The sequence below is a fragment of the Danio rerio genome, chromosome 1 (assembly GCF_049306965.1).
Source record: "Danio rerio strain Tuebingen ecotype United States chromosome 1, GRCz12tu, whole genome shotgun sequence".
NCBI lineage: Eukaryota > Metazoa > Chordata > Actinopteri > Cypriniformes > Danionidae > Danio > Danio rerio.
Window position 1 is genome coordinate 58248703 of NC_133176.1, and position 26934 is coordinate 58275636.

General features: G+C 37.5%; 2 protein-coding genes across 8 annotated transcripts in view; both read left to right on the top strand.

Moving 5' to 3' along the window:
- Positions 1-126: 126 nt before the first annotated feature.
- nlrc6 (NLR family CARD domain containing 6) lies at positions 127-18424 on the top strand. 6 transcript variants are annotated; one of them, XR_012382415.1, is made up of 9 exons: positions 127-233; positions 646-759; positions 5632-7446; positions 8854-9027; positions 10463-10639; positions 13183-13438; positions 14740-14940; positions 17235-17408; positions 17529-18424. XR_012382415.1 is itself a non-coding variant. In XM_073906535.1 (9 exons), exons 2-9 carry the CDS (start codon positions 656-658, stop codon positions 17551-17553), a joined length of 2817 nt encoding a protein of 938 aa, XP_073762636.1. In that variant the 5' UTR covers positions 127-350; positions 646-655; the 3' UTR covers positions 17554-18424. The 6 variants fall into 6 exon arrangements, 5 of the variants coding, with proteins under 5 accessions (XP_073762636.1, XP_005160238.1, XP_073762648.1 ...); XM_073906535.1 differs by having other exon boundaries at positions 127-350; positions 13183-13356; positions 14767-14940; XM_005160181.6 differs by having other exon boundaries at positions 13183-13356; positions 14767-14940.
- Positions 18425-22415: 3991 nt separating this feature from the next.
- Positions 22416-26934, top strand: part of LOC559196 (uncharacterized) — a 73418-nt gene continuing 68899 nt past the window's right edge. The window contains exon 1 of one of the 2 annotated variants that reach the window (XM_068221895.2): positions 22416-22591. In XM_068221895.2, coding sequence (XP_068077996.1) covers positions 22530-22591 — 62 coding nt within the window. In that variant the 5' untranslated portion in view covers positions 22416-22529. The remainder of the gene's footprint in view (positions 22592-26934) is intronic. The other variant, XM_073906446.1, reaches the window with a different exon arrangement.

Genomic DNA, 26934 nt, shown 5'->3' on the forward strand with positions numbered 1-26934 from the left:
TCCACTTGACCATATGAGACGGCAGTATTGTTTAGATTCGCCCGGTGTCAAAACGCTTCTTAACTGATCGATGCTTTGAATCACTTTAGTCACGTGACCAAGTGTTTCGAAACACTTTAGTCACGTGACCTGGGTGTTTCGGAACATGCTTCGGTGCATTGTTTTGAAACACTTCCGCTTCGGGATCTCGAAATTGTGTCGAAACGTTAGTTTCACGTCAGCCATCCCTACCAGTAAGTTTGATTTAAACTATTAAAAGCAAATTAGCATCAAACAACATCACAATCTCTGTGATACGCTTAAGTGTCCTCCTGGGCTTCAGTTCATGGCACTTGAGGGAGGGTAAATTGGTAAATTGCTTTTAAGTTTAATTTTGCTCCGGCGTTCAACTTTTGGAAACAAAAAAACGTGAAGGAATTGTCTCTAAATTCTTAGTGTTAACATTAAATGAGCACATTAAAATGGGACGGTGCTGTCACAGTAATCTTATATGTCCCTGTATCTATGCTTCAGTGTGTAATAATGTCATTAAACTGCATAATATGATGTTCAGTTTATGATTAGAGATTTTTTTTGTTTGCATCAGTCAGCAATTAATTATTGTTAAAGTGTCTGTTTCTGTTTTCTCATCATATTTTATTTCAGTTCAGTCCAAATGCAAAAATCAAAGTCACCAGAGTCCAGTGTTGCGTCTGTGACGAGTGACCAGTCCACGGACCCTCCACAGAACTATAGAGGACACACAGAGCTAACATTTAGGTAAACACCAATACAATATTTTAATTTATTTGAGTTTAATAGCAAAATCCTTGCACTTATATTATTTTATCAAAATATCTGATCGGGACATCCCTGCACATTAGTCACGCATCTCTGCTTCATGTCATGTTTTCTATTGTACTGAGTGAGCTGATGGTGGATTGGGTTAATCTTCATGAGCTTTTCTCTTTGAGCTACAAGAGTACTGCATTTCTCACACTTCAGCCAGACCTTTTGGCTTTTACTCCCTCTGTTTGTGATGTTGTTAAACCTCCTGTGTAAAATATAAAGCACATGCTGATATTATGACAACATTGCTTTATACGTCACATACTTATACCTCATCTTTAAACTAGAGTGAAGACTTCCTAAACTAAACTCTCTTCAGAGTTCCCACAGGTCATGATATTTCAGGAAATCTGGAGATGTCTTTATTTCAGACATAGACAGGGAATTTCATGTCATGGAATATCAGGATTTTGTTTGTTGCTTTAAATTTTAGTTTCCCTTTATCAAATGTTTTTTTTTCTATACCGTATTTTTTACCGTCTTGCTTTACTCATATTGTATGGTGAGGTTGTTTTTCTGCTCCCTTATTACTTTCACACTCATCAACTGGTAACGACTGAAGTCAAATACCATACTTAGTGTAGTGTGTTAATGTATCGAGGAGTTTATTAAGGGGCTTGCGCAGAGACATCAACGTGTAAACAGGCCAAGAGTTGGCAACATGTGAGCAGTCTAAACCGTTCGACAAAATCAAGGGCAAATCCAGAAGACGCAGTGATAAGTAGTGGTGGGCAAAGCGAGGCTTCGTGAAACACTGAAACAGTCGAAGCAAATGTGTCGAAGCTTCGAAACGTTTTGAAACCCCACTCTACAGTGACACCTAGTGGTCATTTTTTTATGTATTGCACTGAAACAGCTTCAGCAAAGAACAGATGAGCAAATTGAGGCATTAAAGCCCACTAAGCATGATTTGGCCTTCAAGTAATAATAGTGAAGTGGTTAAAGTGTATGACTACCATGCAGGGATAGTGGGTTCGAATCCAGGCTGATGTTATTTTGAAATGCTTTAATACCAGTTGGTTATGCATTGCTTTTGTATCGTTTTGTGTCAACATTGGTCTGATATCCGAATAAACACTTTGTGAATAAATATGTCTTGTTTTAGTCTTAAAACAGGGATCTAATGCTAGATCAGAAACTGTGGCCTGAAGTTATCAAGAATTATTTATATTATTCATTAAATTTCCCATTTATTGTATTTTATTAATGCCTACACAAAACCAGTGTTACAGTGTGTGTACAGTGTTACAAAAATGATGCTATATTGAGGGCGTAACTGCAGCTGTATCCTATTTAGGCTACACAAAACAGAAACATGATTAACATACATGAAGCCATGAATATTTGTACAAGTCGGGATTTGAACCCAAAACGTAATTCGAAGCACAGTATCAGCGTGCACACGTACAGTCCACTAGGCCATATGAAACGAAATTTTTTCGACCTTGGCAGCCAAATGAAGATTGGCCCGGTCTCGAAACACTTTTAAGCTGATCCATGCTTTGAATCGCTTTAGTCACGTGACCAGGTGTTTCGAAACACTTTAGTCATGTGACTTGGGTGCTTCGAATCATGCTTCGGTGCAGTGTTTCGAAACACTTGCGCTTCGGGATCTCGAAACTGTGTCGAAATATCAGTTTTACGTCTGCCATCCCTAGTGATAAGCCAAGCAAAGGTTCAAGGGAACAACAATTAGTCTAAAGCAGATTAAAAGTCAAAGACATGATCAAAACAGGCAGGGTCATACACAGGATAGCAGTCATGAGAATCACTTGGAACAAAGCTTGGTAGAGCAGGTAAACTGGCAATACTTCACAAAGTAACATGGCCTGAGTTCTCTGCTTGTTAAGTGTGACGTCACGCGAAGTGGCTTCATGGTTCAAGCACTCTATTCAACTGTATGGTGAGACTCATGAAATGTTAATAATAAACGTTTATAAAGCCATGGTTTCCGCTTCATTCATTCTTCCGTGGCGGGACGCCACACATAAATTCATCCCGCCACAGCTACATTACAGCTTCTTATTCAAAATATTCAGTCGTTTTTTTAAATAGCGGGTTATAATCGCTCCAAAAACTTATGAAACGGTAAGTGAAAAATAACAGCGCAAACTTTTCTGTGACCATATAGTGTTGTGCGTTCTGTTTAACCCTTCAAGGTGACGTGCTGACTGACTGACTAAGTGAAGTTTATGTATAAACAAATTTCGAGAGGATCACGTGCTTATGATTGCTAGCAGCTGACCCGCATTATCCAATTCACTACGATCCAATCAGATGACTCCTAAACTACTATAAATACCCTGGGGTTTATTTCATTGCTATCTTCGTTTTGAAGAGTCCCCCCTTCCTCCCCTACGCCTCCGTCTTAGACAGGTGACACGGTGGCCCAGTGCCTAGCACTGTCGCCTCACAGCAAGAATGTCTCTGGTTCCTGGCTTTACCAAAACTAGCAGACATTTCTGTGCGGAGTTTTGCACTTCTCCCCGTGCTCACGTGGGTTTCCCCCGGGTTCCCCGGTTTCCTCCCACCGCCTAAAAACATGCAATTAAGTTAATTGAACAATCCAAATTGTCAACATAGACACGCTTCTAGTTAGTAATTAGTTTCAAGAGCATTCACTTGCTACAGCAGGGGAGTTCTCGAGATCTACCTGAGCTCAAACTCCGCTTTGCAACGGGAGGGAGCCCTGGGCTCGAGGATCTCATGAGCTCAGGGCTCTCTCCCGGGACAGCATGCCAAACAAGCTTTATAATTAATCATCAGCTAAGTGTGAACTCTTGAACTGACAGGTGCGTGATGCGTGAGACCAGCAACCACGGCGCAGCTTTCAGTTATGATGAACACAGTTTCCATAATTATACTTTATTTATAGATAAAGGTCTGTGGCTCTGCATATAATGACTTTATCTTGCTGGAGTTTATAGCCGTTTCACTGTACTTCAGGAATGCCGCCGTCCGCTCTGCAAGGCCACCGGAGACATTCATAAATATTCCTAGCAAATCTAATAAATGTTGGAGACATACGCGGTACATAAACGCACTAAATAACACTTCAGCCGCTTTTATTTGAGGGCGCACAAGAAAATCTGCTCTTGAGCAGTGTATATTTGGGGCTCAAAAAGTTTTGTGCACGAGCAAAGGAATTTGGCACTCAGGCAGGGATTGACATGTAGTGGTAGATCTGAGTAAAATGGCCTACAGAGTCTGCCGCCACAGCTGGAAAAAATCCTAGAGGAAACGCTGAAAGCGATTTAATACTTTCGAAAATCACGATCGCAGTATATATGTCCATGCCTGATATCCGATGGCCAGAAAGTGATTCATTTTTTATAAATTGTTAAATTTTGGTATTTGTGATGCAGCAAGCCCACAGATTGTTGGGTACACTATGACTTTATATAAAATTAATTTTAATGTGTGATATGAATACAAAGTGATTATAAACGAATAATTTCTCAACTCAAATGAGTGGCAGCTTGGACCCGGAAACAGTATTACATACATCACCAACACGTCACCACTTAACATAGATATATACACTAGATATCGCATAGGGACCCTGAGCATGCGTCAATAGCGCCGCCACATTGGTACAGTGCTCCCAGGACAAATGTCATTCAACCGCACTAGTCAAGACAGCGTTATTACGTGAAGATGCGGGACTTTAGCGCTGTTTACGGGTGTAGTAACGAGGAAACAAAGAAAATAAAGCACAAAGGCAGAACATTTCATAGGTAAGATTAAGTTTTTTTCTGTTTTTGTATGTTCTGAACTTGTGTGCTAATCAGGTAACGTTATTGAGGATAACAGTCACTTACTGCATTCACCATACGGCAAAGCAGCTCCAACTCGCACTAAACACTCGGCTTATGCTAGTTTTGTTGAATAAAATAAGCAAACAATGCAAAGGAAATGTGACAACGAGATGCTGCGCTGCCAGAAACTTGTGTTATTGTCGGCTAACGTTAGTGAAAGAGTCGTTCGGGGGATTCATTCACAAACGAATCGCTCTCTCCGTCAGTATGAGAAGTGAAAGCAGGAGAGGAGGTGTGTTTCAGGACATGATTAGATCAAATTTAACAGGGAGGGTGAATAGTACATTTCTGTACACACAAACACAAGCTTTTTGTCAGGAATGCCCGTGCGGTCACTGATCCATCAATGTAGAAAAGTGATGTAAAATTATAATTTTCGTAATTAGAAAAAAAAAATACATACTAACATCCAGGAAAACTCCCGATCATAGATATATGTGTATATGTGTATATCTCTGGCTTTGGATTGCCACAGTCCTCCACTGTACCTTGGTCCCGCATTCAGTTCAAAGGAGCACTACCCTGTAGCAAGATGGCGGCGCTATTGACGCATTCCGTCCAATAGACAACAATAGGCCAGGCGACATCTAATGTATATATCTATGACCACTTAACAAGTGGATACAGCACAAACAGGAAGTGAGGGAAGAGAGAGCAGAGCTGAGTCAGTAGTTGGGCGAGGGCTCCCTCTGCTGGTGTGGCGTTACAATTAAGACTAACATGCCAACATAAGATACATTTTAGGAGCAGTAAAAAAAAACAGATTTTATCTAAATCCTGAGGTAAATTATTGATTGTTGTTTTCATAATGGCTATTAAAGTCTTAACAACTGACCATTTTTTTATAGGTCATGGAAATTCATTTTTTTAGATGTTGTAAGTCTGCGAATTTGATATTAGTAATGGAGTGGGAATGCTATCGCTTTTATCAAACATCAAATGTCCTTCATGCAGCATCAGCAACATGTGTTTTCTCATCTTACAGCCATGATCATCTACATGCTGAAGTTCACAAGACATTCAGATCAAATCTGCTGACAAAGTTTCAGTGTGTGTCTGAGGGAACAGCGACAGATAAATCCCCAACACTGCTGAATGAGATCTACACAGAGCTCTACATCACAGAGGGAGACAGTGGAGAGATCAATAATGAGCATGAGGTGAGACAGATCGAGACTCAATCCAGGAGATCAACAACAGAGGACACACCGATCCAATGCAGAGACATCTTTACAGCTTTACCTGGACAACACAAAGCCATCAGAACTGTGCTGACGAAGGGAGTCGCTGGCATCGGGAAAACAGTCTCTGTGCAGAAGTTCATCCTGGACTGGGCTGAAGAGAAGGAGAATCAGGACGTCCAGCTCATATTTCCACTTCCTTTCAGAGAGATCAACCTGATGAAGGACAGAACACTCAGTCTGGCAGATCTCCTGCATGTGTTTTTCCCTGAAACCAAAGAGATGGAGATATCCAGAGACGGATATAAAGTGTTGTTCATCTTTGATGGTCTGGACGAGTGTCGTCTGTCTCTGGACTTTAACAGTGGAGTGAAACTGTGTGATATTTCTGAATCGGCCTCAGTGGAGGATCTGCTGATGAACCTGATTGCGGGGAATCTGCTTCCCTCTGCTCTCATCTGGATCACCTCCAGACCAGCAGCAGCAGATCTCATTCCCTCTGCGTTTGTCCATCGACTGACGGAGGTACGAGGCTTCACTGACCCTCAGAAGGAGGAATACTTCAGGAAGAGGATCAGAGATCAGAGACTGGCTGATGAAATAATCCAACATCTGAAGTCCTGCAGGAGCCTCTTCATCATGTGCCACATCCCAGTGTTCTGCTGGATCTCAGCCACTGTTCTGGAGGAGATGATGAGGGGATCACGTAAAGGAGAGATTCCCAAGACTCTGACTGAGATGTACACACACTTCCTGATCATTCAGACCTGCATCAGACATGAGAAGCACTATGAGAAGAAGCTGAAGGACGAGGAGATGATCCTCAAACTGGGGAAACTGGCTTTCCGGCAGCTGATGAAAGGCAACCTGATCTTCTATGAGGAGGACCTGAGAGAGTGTGGCATTGATGAGAGCGAAGCCTCCGTTTACTCAGGATTGTGCACTCAGATCTTCAGAGAGGAGCTGGGCTTGTTTCAGGGGAAAGTCTTCTGCTTTGTTCATCTGAGCATTCAGGAGCATCTCGCAGCTCTTTATGTGCTGCTTTCATTCCTGCTGTACGAGAGAGATGAGCTCAGTGAAAACCGCAGATCAAAATATGCACATTGGTTCAAACGTCAGACAATCTCTGACCTGCACCAGAGAGCCGTGGACAAGGCTCTGCAGAGCAGAAATGGACATCTGGACCTCTTCCTCAGATTTCTTCTGGGTCTCTCATTGAAATCTAATCAGAGACTCCTGAACAATCATCTGACACAGGTTGGAAACATCTCATACAGTCAAGAGAAAACAGTCGAGTACATTAAAACACAAATCAAAATGAATCCTTCACCAGAGAAATCCATCAACCTGTTCCTCTGTTTAAATGAACTGGGTGATCATTCTCTCGTCAATGAAGTCCAGGAGTATGTCAGATCTGGAGATCTTTCAGGCAGCAGATTCTCCTCCTCTCAGTGGTCAGCGGTGGTCTTTATTTTGTTGACTTTAGAGCAGTTGGATGAGTTTAATTTAAGAAGATATGTAATAGGCTATGGACACCAGACACAAACACAAAAGTTCCAGACACCTGATAAAGTTCTTCAGAAGCTCCTGCCTGTAGTTGAAGCCTCCAGATCAGCTGTGTAAGTAGCACTGACCAGAGAGATCGTGTGTGTGCCTGTGCGTGCTTATGTGTGTGTGTGCGTGTGTGTGTGTGTGTGTGTGTGTGTGTGTGTGCTTGCATGTGTGTTTTTGTGTGGTTTGACAATGAAACAAACTTGTATACTATTATTGGTATTATACAGGTTTAACAAGGAGAAAGTGACTTGTGAGGACATTGCCCTGTGTCACTGTTTTTTTAAGCTTCTTAATGATACTGAATGAGTTTGTTAGTTTTTATTTAGAGAAAGTAAAAAATGCAGTTTTCTATAAGTGGTGGGGTTAGGTGTGTTTTACAAACTCTAAACGTCTTGTTTTACTAGTACTTGTGTGTATTTACATGTCTAATTCATAAAATAAGCATTAGGCTGTTAAAATGCTGCATAATTGTGATGATATGAAACGTCTTTCTCTGGCCAGTCAACCCGTCAAAGCTCAGTTTGAATATTTCAGTTGCTGCTCTAAGGGTAAACGAGCTAACGCTAACTTGTCATCCTTGTCAAGCTGGATAACGAGTAAAACACCAGCATCAGGGACTTTACGGTCCTCAGTTCAAAACAGAACAAATGTAGGATTCTGTAGTGAAATACCCTGACCTAAGGTGTATTTTTATGACGTTAATCATACTAATAGTGAATCGGTCATGATGACATGAGTTATTGATCAGGAAAATACAAATCTGCTAATCTGTTGCTAACTTTACTGAACTTCATATTTTCATCTGTTTCAAGCTACGAATATTGGAAATGACAAATCAACAGAACAAAACCGAGATATGATCACAAACTGAGCAGCTGCGATCAATATACTTCACCTGCAGCTGTTTTTCAGTCATTTATAAAGAGCACACAAACACACTGACAGTAACGGGTAACTTACTGTAAAACGATTAGATTAGACAGCCTGAATATGATTAGAGTAGATAAAGCCTGAATATGATTAGAGTAGATAAAGCCTGAATATGATAAGAATAGCCTGAAGCACCATTTACAGCTAATGAGATAATGAAGTGATTAATATTCAGCATTAGTGATAAACACCTGCTGTTAACTAAATTAAAAGTTATATTAATGGTCTGTCATCATAATAATCGTATAACTAAACATGTAATTGTGTATTAGTTTAATTTTAAGACATAAAATCAAGTTTTAATTGTGACCGGTTGTCCACTAAAAGGTAAGAAAAAGTATTTACTCAGCCGGTTATTTAATTTGATAATTTCTTGCAAACACATCCACACTTCAGTCATGTGCAGCCTTGACTGTCATTTAGATCACAGTGATTATAATAGAAGAAAACTACTTTCAGATTACAGGTTTAACTGTGTGAAGTCTCTGTGTGTGTTGTTGATCTGCTGAACTGAGAGTGAAGAGTGTGTTGTTGTTCTGCAGGTTGTTTGATTGTGGCATCTCCGATAAAGGTTGTGCTGCTTTGGCTTCAGCTCTAAGATCAAACTCCTCAAACCTCAGAGAACTGGATCTGTCTTATAATATTGTAGGAGATTCAGGAGTGAAGCTGCTCTCTGCTGGACTGAAGGATCCTCACTGTAAACTGGAGAAACTGAGGTAAGATCATACATTAATCTCAGTTGAAATAACATCATGGGTTTACATGTTTATCAGTCTGATTCTCATTGGAGCTCTTGGTGTTTGAGCCATGAAATATCACTTATAATTACAGCGGGGTCTTAAAGTCTAAAATTTAAAAATCTAAATTTTAGGTCTTCAATATTTTTGCTCAGGTCTTATTTTTCTGATGTAACGCTACATTTAACGCTCATTTAAAGTCTTTTTAGTTGTTGTTTGTTTTTCGTGGTGTTGTAGTTCTTTATTTCACTAGTCCTGTTGTAATTTGCGGTATTACGACTACAAATGAGACCAACATGCAACAGCCAATCAGCTTTCTGTTATTGAACTCAGTGCGCGTGGTGAATGTGATGTTATCGCAGAGTTTGCGGAGGTTCGCTTTGGGTGTGCGCCACATGATTTCAGCTGCTGGAGCTCCCGAAATATTTTAAGACTCAAGCGAACCGTTCGCACGGCGCTGCGTTTCATTTGAATTGAATATGAATCATTTTGAAGAAATTTTTTTCTGAAACAGGTACGACTTTACAGACACCCTAATGATCCATGCGTGATCATCATGGAGATAACCAGATGGACAATAATTCTTAGCTAGAAATTGCAGCAGTCGTGAAGGAGGAGGACAGTTTTTGTTAAAAAGTTTGGAAAAAGCTGAGGGATACGTTTGTTAAAGCCAAATAAGGTCATGGCAAAAGTGTATGGAGTCAGATAAGACTCAATAATAATTCACGCAAAAGACACGATGTACACATGCGTAGCCAAATTCACGTGCGTAAAATATTCATTTATATTCACAAAAAAATTTCACGTGCACAAAATAAAAATACATTTTCATAAAATACATTTCACAAATGCTAAACACCATTTGCAAATGTATGAGTGTACAAAAAGTTTTGAATGTTTAAAACTTGCGAGTTCATCCTGAATAAGAATGTGCTAATCCTCTTTCACGTACGACTCCCCCTGGATACGCGTGTGTGTATTTTTGAGACTGTCCTGGCAGAGTCAGGGCTACTCGTACCTTTAGCCAATCAGATGAGAGCTGTAGTCAATTACTAAACTCTGCGCTCCATTTGCGCAGACTGTTCCTCTCCAGCATGGCGAACGGAGAAAGCAGCAGTCGCAGTCGCACTTTTTTCTCATTCATTTATTTATTTGACTATAGCCTCACTCTTTTATACATTATTTTGCCTTTTATACATTATATTTTATTAGTAAAGTATCCTTTACTGGTAAAGCAGATTCCTGATCATGATGTTCAGATCACAGTGATTCATATTCAAATATAATCAAACTAAAGTAAACAAACTCACTGAAACATGAAGCACACACAGATTACAGGTTTAACTGTGTAAAGTCTCTGTGTGTGTTGTTGATCTGCTGAACTGAGAGTGAAGAGTGTGTTGTTGTTCTGCAGGTTAAGGTGTTGTGGCGTCTCAGATGAAGGTTGTGCTGATTTGGCTTCAGTTCTGAGATCAAACTCCTCAAACCTCAGAGAACTGGAGCTATCTAAGAATATTAATGTAGGAGATTCAGGAGTGAAGCTGCTCTCTGCTGGACTGAAGGATCCTCACTGTAAACTGGAGAAACTGAGGTAAGATCATACATTAATCTCAGCTGAAATAACATCAAGGGTTTACATGTGTTTATCAGTCTGATTCTCATCAGAGCTCTTGGTGTTTGAGCCATGAAATATTACTGATAATGAACTATTAATAAAATAAAACACTGTAATAATGCTCCAGAACACTTCAACAGTAACATCACATTTTCTTATTTTATTGTATTTATTTAAATTTTTTATTGATTCCTTTAATTAATTTTCCTACATTGAATCATCAAGCTTGTGTGTTGTCAGGTTGTCATCTAGTGTATGTGCTGCTGGTTTTAGGCTGTACTCACACTAGACTATCTGAACCATGCCTGGGCACATTTGACCCCCATATCCCAATTAGTTTGACTAGTGTGAGTGCTCCAGACCGCGCCTGGACATGGTTCAAGGCAATCGTGTCTTGTGTGAGTTAGGCATGGGCCGGTATAAGATTCTGACAGTATGATAAGACGGATAAAAATATCACGGTTTGACAGTATTGTGCTCACTGCTCTGAAATATATTTTCTTTTTACATGTCGGAGTAAAAAAAAACAACTTTTTTCACTTTTGAACTCAAAATATTTTATTTAGAGAAACATTTACAATATATTGGAACTGTAAACATGTCAGGCTGAGTAACTCAAATGAATCATTGACTTCTGCTGTCTTCAATAGTTTCAAACGCACAGATTTCTTTACAATTTAAAATGGCATCTTTAGAGATCTTTTCTGCTGGAGATGCTGTTGTCTAAAAAAACAACAAAAAAGTACATAAAAAAATCTTAAACATACCATAGAAACGGTATAGCAGAACATTTTGGCGGTTTTAAAACCTTGACTTCTTTAAACAGCGGTATACCTTAAAAACAGTTATCGTCCCATGTCTAGTGTGAGTGCAGTCTTTGGGCCCTATCATAAACCCGGCGCAGTGTGACGCAAGGCGTGGCGCAGTAGTCTTTTGGTAGTTTCAGCTTGGCGCAAGAGTCGTTTTGAGGCGTTGCGCTACGCTGTTTAAATAGCAAATGCATTAGCGCTCATCTGTGCGCCCATAGGCGTTCTGGTCTAAAAAGAAAGGCGTTCTGAGGCGGACCGCTGGCGCGTCGCTATTTTGAGAAACTATAATAGATTTTTCATTAGACCAAAACTAACCCGGTCTAAACTCCAGAGCAGAGTTGCGCCTCGCTTACGCACTGCTTAATACACACAAGAGAGCAATAGGCAAATATCTTTACATGTGAAAAAATGTCAATATTAAGGATATATATAGGATATAATAAGAATAGATATAAAATATAATTATAAAGGATTAAAATATTACAAAACATATTATTTTCTAGCCTACATAAATATGAAAAATCACTGCTTTTATGTCTTCTTCATCTCGAGAGGCTTTTTCAGTTCATTCATAACAATTTGCTTTTTTATAATGTTATTATTATTAGCAGTATTATTTATTATATCCATATTTATATTTGTTTTATTAAAAACAAGCTTAGATTTGCCCACCTGTCAGGTTTTAGACCATATGGGGCACAGCATGTGTTTTAGGATATAACTCAGGTTTTTGAGCACATTTTGTTATTATTGTTCATTTTTTCGTTTGCTGGAAATTAGAACTGAATTTAGAAATAGTTTTGAAACGAATATTTGTGCTTAACAAACAAAAGTATTTATTTATAGACTAATTGATGTCTGTGCGTAAAGGTTTCCCTATCCAAGAGCGAAAGTGAAAGTAGATCCATTATCTCTCATTCTCACACAGTAGATGCTCTGTTTAACAGTTTTCTGTTAAAAAACTGTCAACGGTTAACTGTTTGCTTGTGAAATGCTCATTTTTTCCACTTAGACTTACTTTGCGTCCTGTAAATAGTGAATGTGCTTATGTCACGACGCAGCTGGCTCTTAAAGGGAATGGGAGATGAGACTCTAATTGGTTTATTCTTAAAACACACCTATAACTCATTAAGAAAATAAACTCAACACTTTTAGACCATGCGCCGAAGCGCAAGGCAGATTTCCCGTCCTTAAATTAGCAAAAACGCGTCCTGACACGACCTGAAAGCATTTGCGCCCTGCGTTTTGCGCATGGACCGTCAAAATAGAGCATTAAGAGTGAAGTGTGTGTGTAAAAGAGTGTTTCAGATTCTCACAGCGTCTCGACTGACACTGAGTGAAGAATCAGTTTCACACTTTGCTTTAATCCTGCAGTGAATCTCAGATGTTTATAGTTTTATTGTGTGTTTTATAGTTGATCAGTCTAATAACTGTGATTGTGTATTAAAAGCTCTCAACTATCTCAGTATAAACTTATTTAAGCTGCAAACTTCATATTCTGATCATCAAACACATCCACACACCAGTAAAGCAGATTCCTGATCATGATGTTCAGATCACAGTGATTCATATTTAAATATAATCAAACTAAAGTAAACAAACTCACTGAAACATGAAGCACACACAGATTACAGGTTTAACTGTGTGAAGTCTCTGTGTGTGTTGTTGATCTGCTGAACTGAGAGTGAAGAGTGTGTTGTTGTTCTGCAGGTTGGGTTATTGTGGCGTCTCAGATGAAGGTTGTGCTGCTTTGGCTTCAGTTCTGAGATCAAACTCCTCAAACCTCAGAGAACTGGATCTGTCTGATAATAAAATAGTAGATTCAGGAGTGAAGCGGCTCTCTGCTGGACTAAAGGATCCTCAGTGTAAACTGGAGACACTGAGGTAAGATCATTCATTAATCTCAGCTGAAACAACATCAAGGGTTTACATGTGTTTATCAGTCTGATTCTCATCAGAGCTCTTGGTGTTTAAGCCATGAAAAATTACTTAATATGAACTATTAATAAATAAAACACTGCAATAATGCTCCAGAACACTTCAACAATAACATCACATTTTTTTTATTTTATTGTATTTATTTAAATTTTTATTGATCACTTTAATTGGTTTTCCGCCATTTAATCATCAAGCTTGTGTGTTGTCAGGTTGTCATCTAGTGTATGTGCTGTAGTGATGGGTCGTTCATGAACGATTCGTTCATTTTGAACGAATCTTCAAAATGACTCTGGAACTACGAGTCCTCTCAGGGAGTGATTCGTTCCTCCGTGTGTGCGCACATTTGTGCAGGTATCGTTAATTTCAAGTCTTCATCACATTGGCAGAAGCCAATCATATGCATTTAGAGCCGGAAAAAGAATTGATCCGCTCACCTCTCGAGTCCTCTATCGGGTCTGAGTCACTCGTTCCTTACGGGCCAATCATACGCGTTTAGAGCCGGAAAAAGAATTGAACCGTTCATCTCTTGAGTCCTCAGGTTTGAGTCATTCTCTCACGTGATGAACGAACGGTCATGGCTCCTATCAGCTTAGACTGTGCATTGATTAAGATTATATGTGACTGTCAGAGTAACATGAATGAACCCCTGACATTTGAAGACATAAAGAGGTGAGCTGAGCAAAGAGACAACAATACCTTCATAGACAAAAGAGCAGGTAAACATTGAATTATTTTTTTCTCCTTCTTATATTCTACTTATGACTTATTTGTCGTGTGATCAACCTTTTGGGCTAGTTGTAGATGTGTTTGGAAGCAATTTGGCACATTTGACCCCCATATCCCAATTAGTTTGACTAGTGTGAGTGCTCCAGACCGCACCTGGACATGGTTCAGGTCAATGGTGTCTATTGTGAGTGCAGTCTTAGAGTGAAGTGTGTGTGTAAAAGAGTGTTTCAGATTCTCACAGCGGCTCGACTGACACTGAGTGAAGAATCAGTTTCACACTTTGCTTTAATCCTGCAGTGAATCTCAGATGTTTATAGTTTTATTGTATGTTTTATAGTTGATCAGTCTAACTGTGATTGTGTATTAAAAGCTCTCAATTATCTGAGTATAAACTTATTTAAGCTGCACACTTCATATTCTGATCATCAAACACATCCACACACCAGTAAAGCAGATTCCTGATCATGATGTTCAGATCACAGTGATTCATATTCAAATATAATCAAACTAAAGTAAACAAACTCACTGAAACATGAAGCACACACAGATTACAGGTTTAACTGTGTAAAGTCTCTGTGTGTGTTGTTGATCTGCTGAACTGAGAGTGAAGAGTGTGTTGTTGTTCTGCAGGTTGATCAATTGTGACGTCTCAGGTAAAGGTTGTGCTGCTTTGGCTTCAGCTCTGAGATCAAACTCCTCAAACCTCAGAGAACTGAATCTGTCTGAGAATAAAGTAGGAGATTCAGGAGTGAAGCGGCTCTCTGCTGGACTGAAGGATCCTCACTGTAAACTGGAGAAACTGACGTAAGATCATACATTAATCTCAGTTATTGTCATTTACAGTATTTTAGGGATTTTCATCATCATCATGTTATTAAGATCTTCATCATTTACATTAGAGAAATATTTCTCCTGAAGATGATTTTCTCTTCAATTATCTGCACTCATGCTGTACCAGTTTACATAATTACATAAAGATTCAGAAAAATCATTTGTGTAGAGTAAAGGGAAATGATCTTTAAAGCTGAAGTTTTAGAAACATTTAGACAAAACACTAATAATAAAGCCAACATGAGGAATCCCTGAAGCAGAAGCAAATGTTTGAGCAAAACACATTCATATTAGAATAATAATGTCATATATCAGCCTTTAGTCAGCATAAATCTCGATTTCTCTCAGTTATTGATGAAAGCATTGAAAGCTCCATGTGTTCAGTTCAACACAACATTATGAAGGTGATTTCTCCTTCTGTGTTGATGTTGATGAAGCTGAAAGACTCTTCTAGAGGTGTTCATCTGCATCTGATTGTTCTGATCATGTTCTAGATCTGGATTATAGTTCAGTGTTTTACTACACACATCCAGCACATTTCTGCAGTTCTGCTCGCTTTATTTAATATTTGATATTTGTGTTATTATGGATTATAATTATTAATGGGCTGTTTTGAAGAGTTTTGTTACAGTGAATTGGTGATTTTGCTGTCCCCATTAGGTAATGTTTTTAGACGCTGGACACTTGCTTGAATTTTGATCTTTTTTTTATTCTTACTTCCAAAACATAAAAACATGTTTTCTCAATGTCAAAGTCTCTACACACTGACATGCTTCTTGCTGAGTAGGTTCAGCTGATATCGGGCTCTATTTTGACTGTCCATGCACAGAGCGCAAAACGCAGGGCGCAAACGTTTTCAGGGAGTGTCAGGACGCGTTTTTGCTAATTTAAGGACGGGAAATCTGCCTTGCGCTTCGGCGCATGGTCTAAAAGTGTTGAGTTTATTTTATTAATGAGTTATAGGTGTGTTTTGAGAATAAACCAATTAGAGTCTCATCTCCCATTGCCTATAAGAGCCAGCTGCGTCGCGCCAAGAGCACATTCGCTATTTACAGGACGCAAAGTAAGTTTAAGTGGAAAAAATGAGCATTTCACAAGCAAACAGTTGACAGTTTTTTTTAACAGAAAACTGTTAAACAGAGCATCTACTGCGTGAAAATGAGAGATAAAAGATCTACTTTCACTTTCGCTTTTGGATAGGGAAACCTTTACGCACAGACATCAATTAGTCTATAAATAATTAATTTCGTTTGTTAAGCGTGAATATTAGTTTCAAAACTATTTCTAAATTCAGTTCTAATTTCCAGCAAACGAATAAATGAACAATAATAACAAAATGTGCTCAAAAACCTGAGTTATATCCTAAAACACATGCTGTGCCCCATATGGTCTAAAACTTGACAGGTGGGCAAATCTAAGCTTGTTTTTAATAAAACAAATATAAATATGGATATATTAAATAATACTGCTAATAATAATAACATTATACAAAAGCAAATTGTTATGAATGAACTGAAAAAGCCTCCCGAGATGAAGAAGACATAAAAGCAGTGGTTTTTCACATTTATGTAGGCTAGAAAATAATATGTTTTGTAATATTTTAATCCTTTATATTTATATTTTATATCTATTCTTATTATATCCTATATATATCCTTAATATTAAAATTTTTTCACATGTAAAGATATTTGCCTATTGCTCTCTTGTGTATATTCAGCAGTGCGAGGTGCAACTCTGCGCCGGAGTTTAGACCGGGTTAGTTTTGGTCTAATGAAAAATCTATTATAGTTTCTCAAAATAGCGACGCGCCAGCGGTCCGCCTCAGCACGCCTTTCTTTTTAGACCAGAACACCTATGGGCGCACAAATGAGCGCTAATGCATTTGCTATTTAAACAGCGTAGCGCAACGCCTCAAAACCACTCTTGCGCCAAGCTGAAACTACCAAAAGACTACTGCGTCACGCCTTGCGCCACACTGCGGTGGGTGTATGATAGGGCCCATTGACTCTCCTACAGTGCAGTGAATAGTATGCCCGATAGGTGGCAGCACAACAGTGTTTGAAAGTATTGATGAAAGCATTTAGTGCCGAAACAAAGATCCTCTCAGTCGCTCACACTGACTGCTGTTGTGCTCATTATCTGAAGAGTGCTGAGAGAGTGACCCATTGACAAACAGGACAGAGGGATTGTAAAACTTTAACTTAAAGTCTCTGTGTGTGTTGTGGATCTGCTGAACTGAGAGTGAAGAGTGTGTTGTTGTTCTGCAGGTTGAATTATTGTGGCGTCTCAGATGCAAGTTGTGCTGATTTGGCTTCAGCTCTGAGATCAAACTCCTCAAACCTCAGAGAACTGAATCTGAAATGGAATAGAGTAGAAGGTATTGGAGTGAAGTGGCTCTCTGATTTAAGAGATGATCCACATTATAAACTGGAGACACTGCAGTAAGTAGTAATGATTCATCATCATAGATCATATAATAATGTCATGTGAACTGAATCAGCTGTACAGATGTGTCTGCAGTGACGCTTCATAATGTGTGTGTTTCTGTGTGTTTTATTCAGTATCAGCTGGGGTTTTATATGTTGAATGTGGAGTCTCTACAGACACATTAAACTGTACAGAAGTGAAGTGTCAGTAATCGTGCTGCTGGAGTTTATAAAGACTCTGCTGGACGACTAAACATCATCATCAGTGACTGAAACACTCCATCATTAATGTGCATCAGAGAAGAGGAAGAAATGCTGCAGGAACTGCTTTATTCATATCTGCTCACAGAGAAACTCAATGCTGCAGAATTAAAACACAAATAAGCGGATGCTCTTTCTGTTTCCTCCACCTGTGATGGAGCACGTCATGAAGAGAGAAAACCACGAGAAAACAGAGAAACTTTCTGTCTCTTCACACATGTGAGATGATTCTGGACAGTGTCGAGTGATTCAGCTTTCCTTCAGTCTGACTAAAGAGAAACAGCGGCATATTGAAGAGTGACATGATCCAGTTCAGGAGATAATTACTCAAGATTAAATCATTTATTCATAATTACATCAGTCACCATGTCACATTCACACATGTTTAAATATCTCACTAGTCAGGCTGATTTACAGTTTCTACTATTTGTTACTTTTTATATTGTAAATTGATGCACAGGAAAGTGACAGTATTACTATATTAAAAGTGTTTTGGTTTATAATATGACACAGTAGCAGTTTGTTTATTATCTGTATGTATTGTTTTTAATACATTTCCTCATATCCGTTTTCAGTTTGATTATAATGTGCACTGTGTCATAAACTACAATATTACATCTATGCATTATATTGTTTAAACAAAGCAGATTTTATATTTTTATCTTTATATAACACACTCTCTGGTCTTTATATTTCAGTATTTTTGTTATGATTGTCTTCATGAAAGTGTCTCAACAGCAAATGATTTTAATAAAAGTGTGAATAAATCATATCGACTTGATTTACTGTGTCAGCTCACATTACCAGTGTTGTGGAGAACAATTAATCAGCGCAAGACAAAACCAATCATTTATTCTCTGTGTAAATTAGACGAATCGAATATTAATAATAAACCTAAACAGAGTTTCAACATAATTATATTTATTAAATAATCTTACCAGAAACATCACGCTTTAACTACAGATTAAATCACAGAATACAGCATTATGATATGAAAGAGTCTCAGTAACTAAAGCAATCATCATCATCATCTTTCATTAGTTTAGTTTAGTTAGCGGAGAAAAATAAGATATTAAGTAAAGCCAAGATTAAGTCAACACCAGACAATATTCATAATAATGTGAATAATACATTTCATCTCTTAGTTATTGGTGTGATCAGCACTTTGTTTTCTCTGATACTCCATCATTGTTCTGCATCAACACATGTCGTCTGTGAATTAATGAATTATTATATTTCTCATCTTTATTCTAATGATTGACTTGTTATTGACTCTGTAGCAGCAGAAGAATCATTGTGAGGATTAAAGGTGTCATTGAGTTTCTTCTTCCTCGTGTAAATAGAATTATATTTCAGTAGAATTTATTAATTTATTTATTTATTCCTCTTTTACTCTCATAGTGAAGATCTGATGTTTTCTCATTATTATTCTACAAGCTGTCGTCATCAGTTTATTAACATCAAGCATTTAATAAATCAGTTTAACACCTGATATATATTTCCAGCTCTCTTGTGTTGAAGGAGACGTTATTTTGTGCTGACAGCAGTTTTTATGAGTAGATTAATAAGTATTAATTATTTAGGAGACTCGCTGGCTCAGTGTTTAGCACTGTGGCCTCACAGCAAAAAGGACGCTGGTACGAGTCCCGGCTACGTCAATTGGCATTTCTGTGTGGAGTTTGCATGTTCCCCCCGTTTTGGCGTGGGTTTCCTCCAGGTGCTCCGGTTTCCCCCACAGTCTAAACACATGTGGTATAGGAGGAATGAATGAATAAATTGGCTGTAGTGTATGAGTGTGTGTGTGTTTGTGTGTGAGAATGAGTGTGTATGGGTGTTTCCCAGTAATTGGTTGCAGCTGGAAGGGCATCCACTGTGAAAAACATATGCTACATAAGTTGGCGGTTCATTCCGCCATGGTGACCCCAGACGAATAAAGAGACTAAGCTGAAGGAAAATGAATGAATGAATTGGCTCTATATAGTTTGGTGATCTACAGCAGAGTTCAGCATGACATTAATGCAGGTTTAAATCCTTCAGTCCATGTCTTTGAGTGTTTACTGAATCAGCTCTGTTTAAAGGGATCCATATCTAAAATAAATGCTATATTATCTGATAACTGTGGATCTGACGCTTGTGTGGGAATTAGATCTTGGTCAGTCACTGCAGTTCTTAATGCATCATGTTTCCTTCTGGAGCTTCAGTGAGTGTTTGAGTCTTTTCAGTGTTTTTAATGGTGTTTCAGTCCCTCTGCTGTCTTCAGTGTGTAAAGACGAATCTCACAATCACACAGACACTGCTGGAAAGAGCTCAAATCTGCCAAAGATGCAGGAAAAGGAAAACTGAAGAACCTGTAGGACAGGTCTCTCTGGCTTTTTACTAAAAGCATGTGCAGATGAACTGTCACCAGTGTGGTGTTTTTATTTCAAAAATCTATTCACTTTAAGTCCCAGCTATCTGGAAAAGATCTCTTATAATCCCTCTGCCTAAATTTGCCCATCCTGTGTATAATAATGATTATAGACCAATCACTCTCACTTCAGTAATGAAATTCTACAAGAAGAATATAGTGTCAGTGCTTAGAGAAAATATAATTATTAATGCCATCAATAGTCTGTTGCATTTTATCTTAAATCATTTAGAAGAACCTGATGCATATGCACATGGACTTTTCTCTTTGATTTTAGCTCAGCGTTTAACATGGTTCAACCACATGTTTTAATTTGGAAACTATAAAAGTTAGGAGTAAATCCTATACAGTTATTGAATATTACTTATTTTTAACAAACCAAACTCAGGCAGTCAAAGTACATAACATTTGTCCCAAGTGAAATATAGTAGTTCTGGTGTCCCTCAGGGTTGTGTGAGCTGATCACTTCTGTTTACTTTATACTAATGAGTGTTCAAGCAGGCACTCACAGACATTTATTCTGAAATACTCAGATGATACGGTGATTTAAAGTTTGCTGAAAAACAAGATCCTGTTTCTGTTTATTTTTCTGAAATTGATTCATTTGTTGAGTGGTGTGATGAAAACTTCTTAAAAGTAAACACAAAAAAAACAAAGTAAATATTCTTTGATCTCAAGTGTGTTGTCAAGCATTTACAGTGTTTGTACATAATCAGGAAATCACTCAGGTACAGTCTTACAAGTGTTTGGGAATTTACATAGAGAGGTCTCTAACATGGGACACCCACGTAAACTGGATCTGTAAAAAGTCAAGTCTGTCTCCTGGGACAGCATGCCTAACACACTTTACAATCAATCATCATAAGTGTGAACTCTTGAAATATTTGTTGCTTAATTTCCATCCATAATCCAAGCATTGATCAACTTTTTCAATATTAATCCATTTTGTAGTCTAGTTTTGGCAAATAACTGAAAAAACACCACTATTAAAGGCCACCTTTTATGATGTCATCATGTAGACTTCTTACAAGGTATTTTACAATATTTATAAATACAAAAAATACAAGACACTAAAGAATTTTCAAACAAAATATTAACTAATTTTCATAAACCTCATCAAAAACACATTACAAAATACTGTTTTGTATTTAATATACATATTTGAAATACTTGTATCATAAATACTGCCCATCCCAGGTCACATCAATGTGAGGCCAACACCTGGTCTTAAAGCCTTTTTTGATAGGTTATGGGTTATTTTCACTACTTATGTTAGCGTAGCGAATAAACTCATGTTTGGGACAAATTGTGGACCTATGTCAGTGAGGGGTGGGTCTTTTGCATCCTGGTTACGTGTCTGATGGAGGATCTTTCTGGAAATCAGCAATTTAACTGTTTAGAACAAACAAACAAACAAACTCATAGTTGTAGATCATCATGTAGCCACACTGTGCTGGGGGTTATTCTAGTAATTTAGATATTTTTTTCAGCTATGTTTTGTGAATATGTAAATATTGTGCAAATATAGTGCGGTGGCTCAGTGGTTTGTACTGTCACCTCACAGCAAGAAGGTCGCTGGTTCGAGCCTCGGCTGGCTTAATTGGCGTTTCTGTGTGGAGTTTGCATGTTCTCCCTGCATTTGCGTAGGTTTCCTCCGGGTGCTCCGGTTTCCCCCACAGTCCAAAGACATGCGGTACAGGTGAATTGGGTAGGCTAAATTTTCCGTAGTGTATGAGTGTGAATGAGTGTTAATGGATGTTTCCCAGAGATGGGTTACGGCTGGAAGGGCATTCGCTGTGTAAAAACGTGCTGGATAAGTTGGCGGCTCATTTCGCTGTGGCGGTGACCCCTGATTAATAAAGGGACTAAGCCAATGAATTTGAAAAAATCTGAAAAAAGCCGAAAAGAAAATGAATGAATGAACAAATACTGTGAGGAAAACTCTACACCCAGTTGCACAGACGTGGGCACCTTCATGATGGAGTCTCTCATCAGTTTTTGTTTGTACATTCGTCTGGTGTTTTTAACTGCAATTATATCTAGAGTTAAATATTCATTCCATATTTTATATTACCATATAGATTTAACCTATTTTATTACTTATAGTATTTTTATCTTTCTCTCTCTACACATTCTCTCTCAAAACATTTACAGGTAGACTTCCTGTTTTGTTAACCAAGAGCCTATAAGCGATCATGCCTGGGATTATTGGGGAGAATAACACAAGCAGCCCCAGATAAAAAAACTTTAACTCAAAAAAGATTAATGCTGTTAAAAATTTTCACCCGGAAGTAAGCAGAGATATGAACGTAATTTTCTCCAAAACAACCCTCCCTTCATTAGCTCACCTGACAGACACCTGCATGTGAAAATGAAAGAGCAGTCAATCTCTGTCACCATTTTATGAAAACAGAAACATCGTTTTACTAATCTAGAAGTGGTGAGATTCCTTCAATTCGGTTGTCCTGATGGATTATCGGGGAGAAAGAAATGAATACGAGTCCGCAAGTCGATCTAGATATCCACACAGGTGAGTGATACAGTAACAGTAGCCCGAGTAAATGATCATTTTTTAATTTTGTGGTGTGTTTCTCTCGCTATGTTTTTGTCGCCATCATGTCCCACTTTATTACATATAGGTAGATTGTTCTGATAATTTATACATAAGTTTTCAACATTATTTCGACAATATTCTGTGAGAATATTGCTTTAAAAAGCATATGTCTATTTCTGTTTCTTGTTTCCGCATTGTAACGTTACCAAAGTCTAGGATGTATTCATATTTTTTTCTCTCTCCTATTTTCTCGTTATCACGACTTTTTGTTTTGCTTTTATTAATTCATTTTGTTTATTATTATTATTATTATTATTATTATTATTATTACTACTATTATTATTAATACCTGTCCATTGTATGATCAGGTATTGTGTCAACTAGCAGCTTAAAAAAAAATTAAGAATTATACTAGCTTTAATAAAGGGACCAGTGATAACTACTTGGCGTCCTTCTGGAATGTTTAAAACATATTTTATTAATTTTGGAAAACAAATCGAAGATTCTATTAAACATTCTAGGTTGATTTATTTATTTATTTATTTATTTATTTTTTTGCAATGAAATGAAAACGACACTGAACAATAATTAACCAATAGTAAAAATGCACTACTTAGTAATAAAATATGCATTCTGAACTGATAAAAACACACACACACACACACACACACACACACACACACACACACACACACACACACACACACACACACACACACACACACACACAAAACTCACATTAATGCAAAGATTGATTCATAAATAATAAAATCAATAGGCAAATAATATAAACTATGATTGATTCAATTAAGGCATAACTTTTATAAACATGTATCCGGAAAAAACATTATCAGTCTGTAAAAAACCGGTCTGTAAAACCAAGAAAAACCGGTCAGACTTGCAGGTTTTCTTTGGAAGAACAAACTTGAACCGCGAGAACACACAACACAAATGATAAATGAGATGCTGCAAGCTTCCTGTTGATCACGTGACTTTCACACAAACACAATTTCAACTCTAATAAAGTTATGATTTTTTTTTTCAGTGAAAATCTATAAATATTTAAGTACTAAAGCACTGTCAGTGAAGATAATTTGTAAAATGCAAATAAAAACGATTTCAGCAAGAAAACGGCTCGCACCACTAGTGGTTTGTGAGGGCCCCATAGTGGCAGCGGGGCCCTAAGCAGCTGCTTGGTTCGCCTGTAGGGAGGGTGTAGGACTTTTTCTAGTCCACCCAGGTTAAAACAGTAAGAGGCTTTAAATAAGTTTTATCAATTTAATTATTAGATAAATAAAGCATTACAGAGCTCCGGGTGTCAAAGAACAGCAACACAGGCAGAGTATGTCAGCTGGGCACACACACCCACACCCTCTTCCCCCCATATTTATCGTCGTCTCTTTTCAGCCCCGCTGAATTCAGTCATCAGTTGTTAGGCAGAACAGCACATCTGCACAGGAAAAGTTACACATACACATAACAGAGCCTGCAAGAGTGAGCTTGAGCTCCTCCCACCTGTGATTGTTCTTGTAAACGAGCACACTCTGGAAGAAGAGATGTGACATTCCGCTGATAACAAGTACAAAGGAGTTAACTTCTCAGGTATCAGTCACACAAACCCACACGGAAAGAACCTATATAAACATGTTTTAATATAGGTTTTGATATAGGTCTTTGATATATGTGACATATATTAAATTGGACGTTTTCCTATATTATGTGTACATATATGTACAAATATGGGTACATATATGTTTGCCTATATGTTTGTAAAATGATTAAAATACAGCTGCTAGACAACATTATTTAAAATACATTTTTATTTTTGTTTACTTAAATAATACAATAAATAAATATAGTACAAGAACAAACATAAGGCAAAAAACTAAACATAAAAATAAAAAACAGACAAACCAAATACATTTCCTTCTTTTCCATTATCTTCACACAAGACAGAATTGACCTTGTTAATGTTTCAGGAAAATACGCAGAAATCAAAACTTTTCATCTCCTCTCACTTATTTGCCATAGTTAAATTCCATAACATGCCAATTCCATGTGATACCAATTTCAAGTGTTCGCACATACAAAAGTTTTTTGCATGTTTTTAGTTAGTTTTTGGTTATTGCCTTGATAACAAACATATGAGCAAGGCATAATGCATGCCAGTTGCTTAAGTGAGATATGAGCTATATAGGAGACATATCTTGCATGTACATATAGGGATTATATGTGGATATGAAGAAACAATACAGATGACCTATTTGGCCTGTATATGCACATATATGCACCTCAGTTCTGTCTATATGTGGCATATATACACATATATACAGCATATATGCTATCATATATGTGCATACATATATACTGCATATTGGTTTCATATATGTGCATACATCCTCATATAGTTACTTTCCATGTGGGAAGACACAGCTGTTATGGAGCAAAATTTTATGAGGTTCAGCACATCAGCATAAGTTCATGTAATTAGTTAAAAACAGAATTAAACTATTATTGCAAGGGCTAGTTTATTATGCATAGGATGAAATCAAAATCATTAAATATTCCTTGAAGGGCTGGCTATGATTCATACAGTATCTTCATATCTCATTATTTGCAGGGATTCACTTAAAGTAATTGTAAATAACTTCCGGAAAGGACAAATTAAAGCAAAAGAAGGACCTTCAATTTTCTTCATAATCTTATTTATACCTGTGTAAGGCTTGAAGCTTACGCTGCTATTCTGAACCAATAGTCGGAAACAGAAAGCAGTTGAAGGATGGCGTGTTTAAATCCATTATTTATCTGACTCCATTGTAATTAATCTGACTCCAAGTTGTTATCATCATTAATAAAGAGAAAGAATCTCTACGTCTTACAGCAGGCAAAGTTGTTTATTAAGTTACATGTTTAAATATACAGCTTACACCTGCAACTAGGCATGGCCCGGTATAAGATTTATAATATTTTGGAACTGTAAACATGTCAGGCTGAATAATAAAAATTATTCATTGACTTCTGCTGTCTTCATTAGTTTCAAAAACACACATTTCTTTACAATTTAAAACGGCATCTCTGGATATATTATATAAAAAAAATCTATAAAAAAATCTTGCACATACCTTAGGAACGGTACAACAGAACGGTGGTGGAGGTTTTAAAACCTTTTTTCAAACCGCGGTTATCATTCCATGCCTAAATGTAACTACTTATTTTGCACCTAGAACTATGCTTTAAAATGGTAAGAGTTGAGGGATTGTTATTTTAAATAATGATATATAATCAGATGCCTGAACATAATCATCAGTGTACATTAATCATGAGCACGTGTGTTTGCTCTTAAATTATTATAGCTGCTCTGAACACCTTTAATGTGTTGCAGGAGTGCGTGTCTGAAAATGTTTGGTGGCCTGGTCGTACAATAGGATATTAAATAATTAAATATATCAATAATAATAATGATAATAAATATATATATATATATATATATATATATATATATATATATATATATATATATATATATATATATATATATATATATATATATGCATAAATAAAAGCAAACATTAAAGAAAAGTTTTTGCTTTGTTCAGATCACAAGAAAACAAGTCGTGGTTACAAAAAAAAAAAAAACAAGAGAGAAAAATAGTTTAATGCATGGCCTTTTAGGACTTCTGTAGAGCATAGAAAGAGTTCATTATTAATCCTTTAGAGCACAGGTGTCAAACTCAGTTCCAAAAGGGCCGCAGCTCTGCACAGTTTAGTTCCAACCCTAATTAAACACACCTGATCAAACTAATTAAGTCCTTCAGGCTTGTTTGAAACCTACAGGTAAGTGTGTTGGAGCAGGCCCTCCTGGAATTTAGTTTGACACCCCTGCTGTAGAGTGACAAGGTTGCCTGTATGCAGTGTGTGTCAGAGGATATTCATTAAAAGATCTTAATTAACAGCTGAGAAATTAGGAACACTTGCTGTAAAATTACATTGACAAATACATGACATGACAAATGCAAGAGGGAAAGCAGATCAGCGTGCAGTTAGATTTAAAGGATGAAGTTTCCATGTAAATGTAGTAGTTTAATCATCTGAATCAGTACTACATTAGAAATGAATGTGTGGATTATATTCCCTTGTTATGCTCATCTTCAGTGTACAGACCAAACTCCCCAGAGCCTATTGAGCATGATTAGTCAACATACCTGCCAACACTCCCATTTTTCCCAGGAGTATCCTGTATTTCACACCCACCACCCTCCAATTTTTTTCCCAGAAAACTCCCGTAATTCCGTTTGGTACAGTCTCCAACAGCAGTCTCC

Coding starts and splice junctions, on each gene's coding strand:
- nlrc6 (XM_073906535.1), top strand. CDS start 656: ATGCAAAAATCAAAGTCACCAGAGTCCAGTGTTGCGTCTGTGACGAGT. Junction 760..5,631: donor CACACAGAGCTAACATTTAG/GTAAACACCAAT, acceptor CTCATCTTACAG/CCATGATCATCTACATGCTG. Junction 13,357..14,766: donor TGTAAACTGGAGACACTGAG/GTAAGATCATTC, acceptor GTTGTTCTGCAG/GTTGATCAATTGTGACGTCT.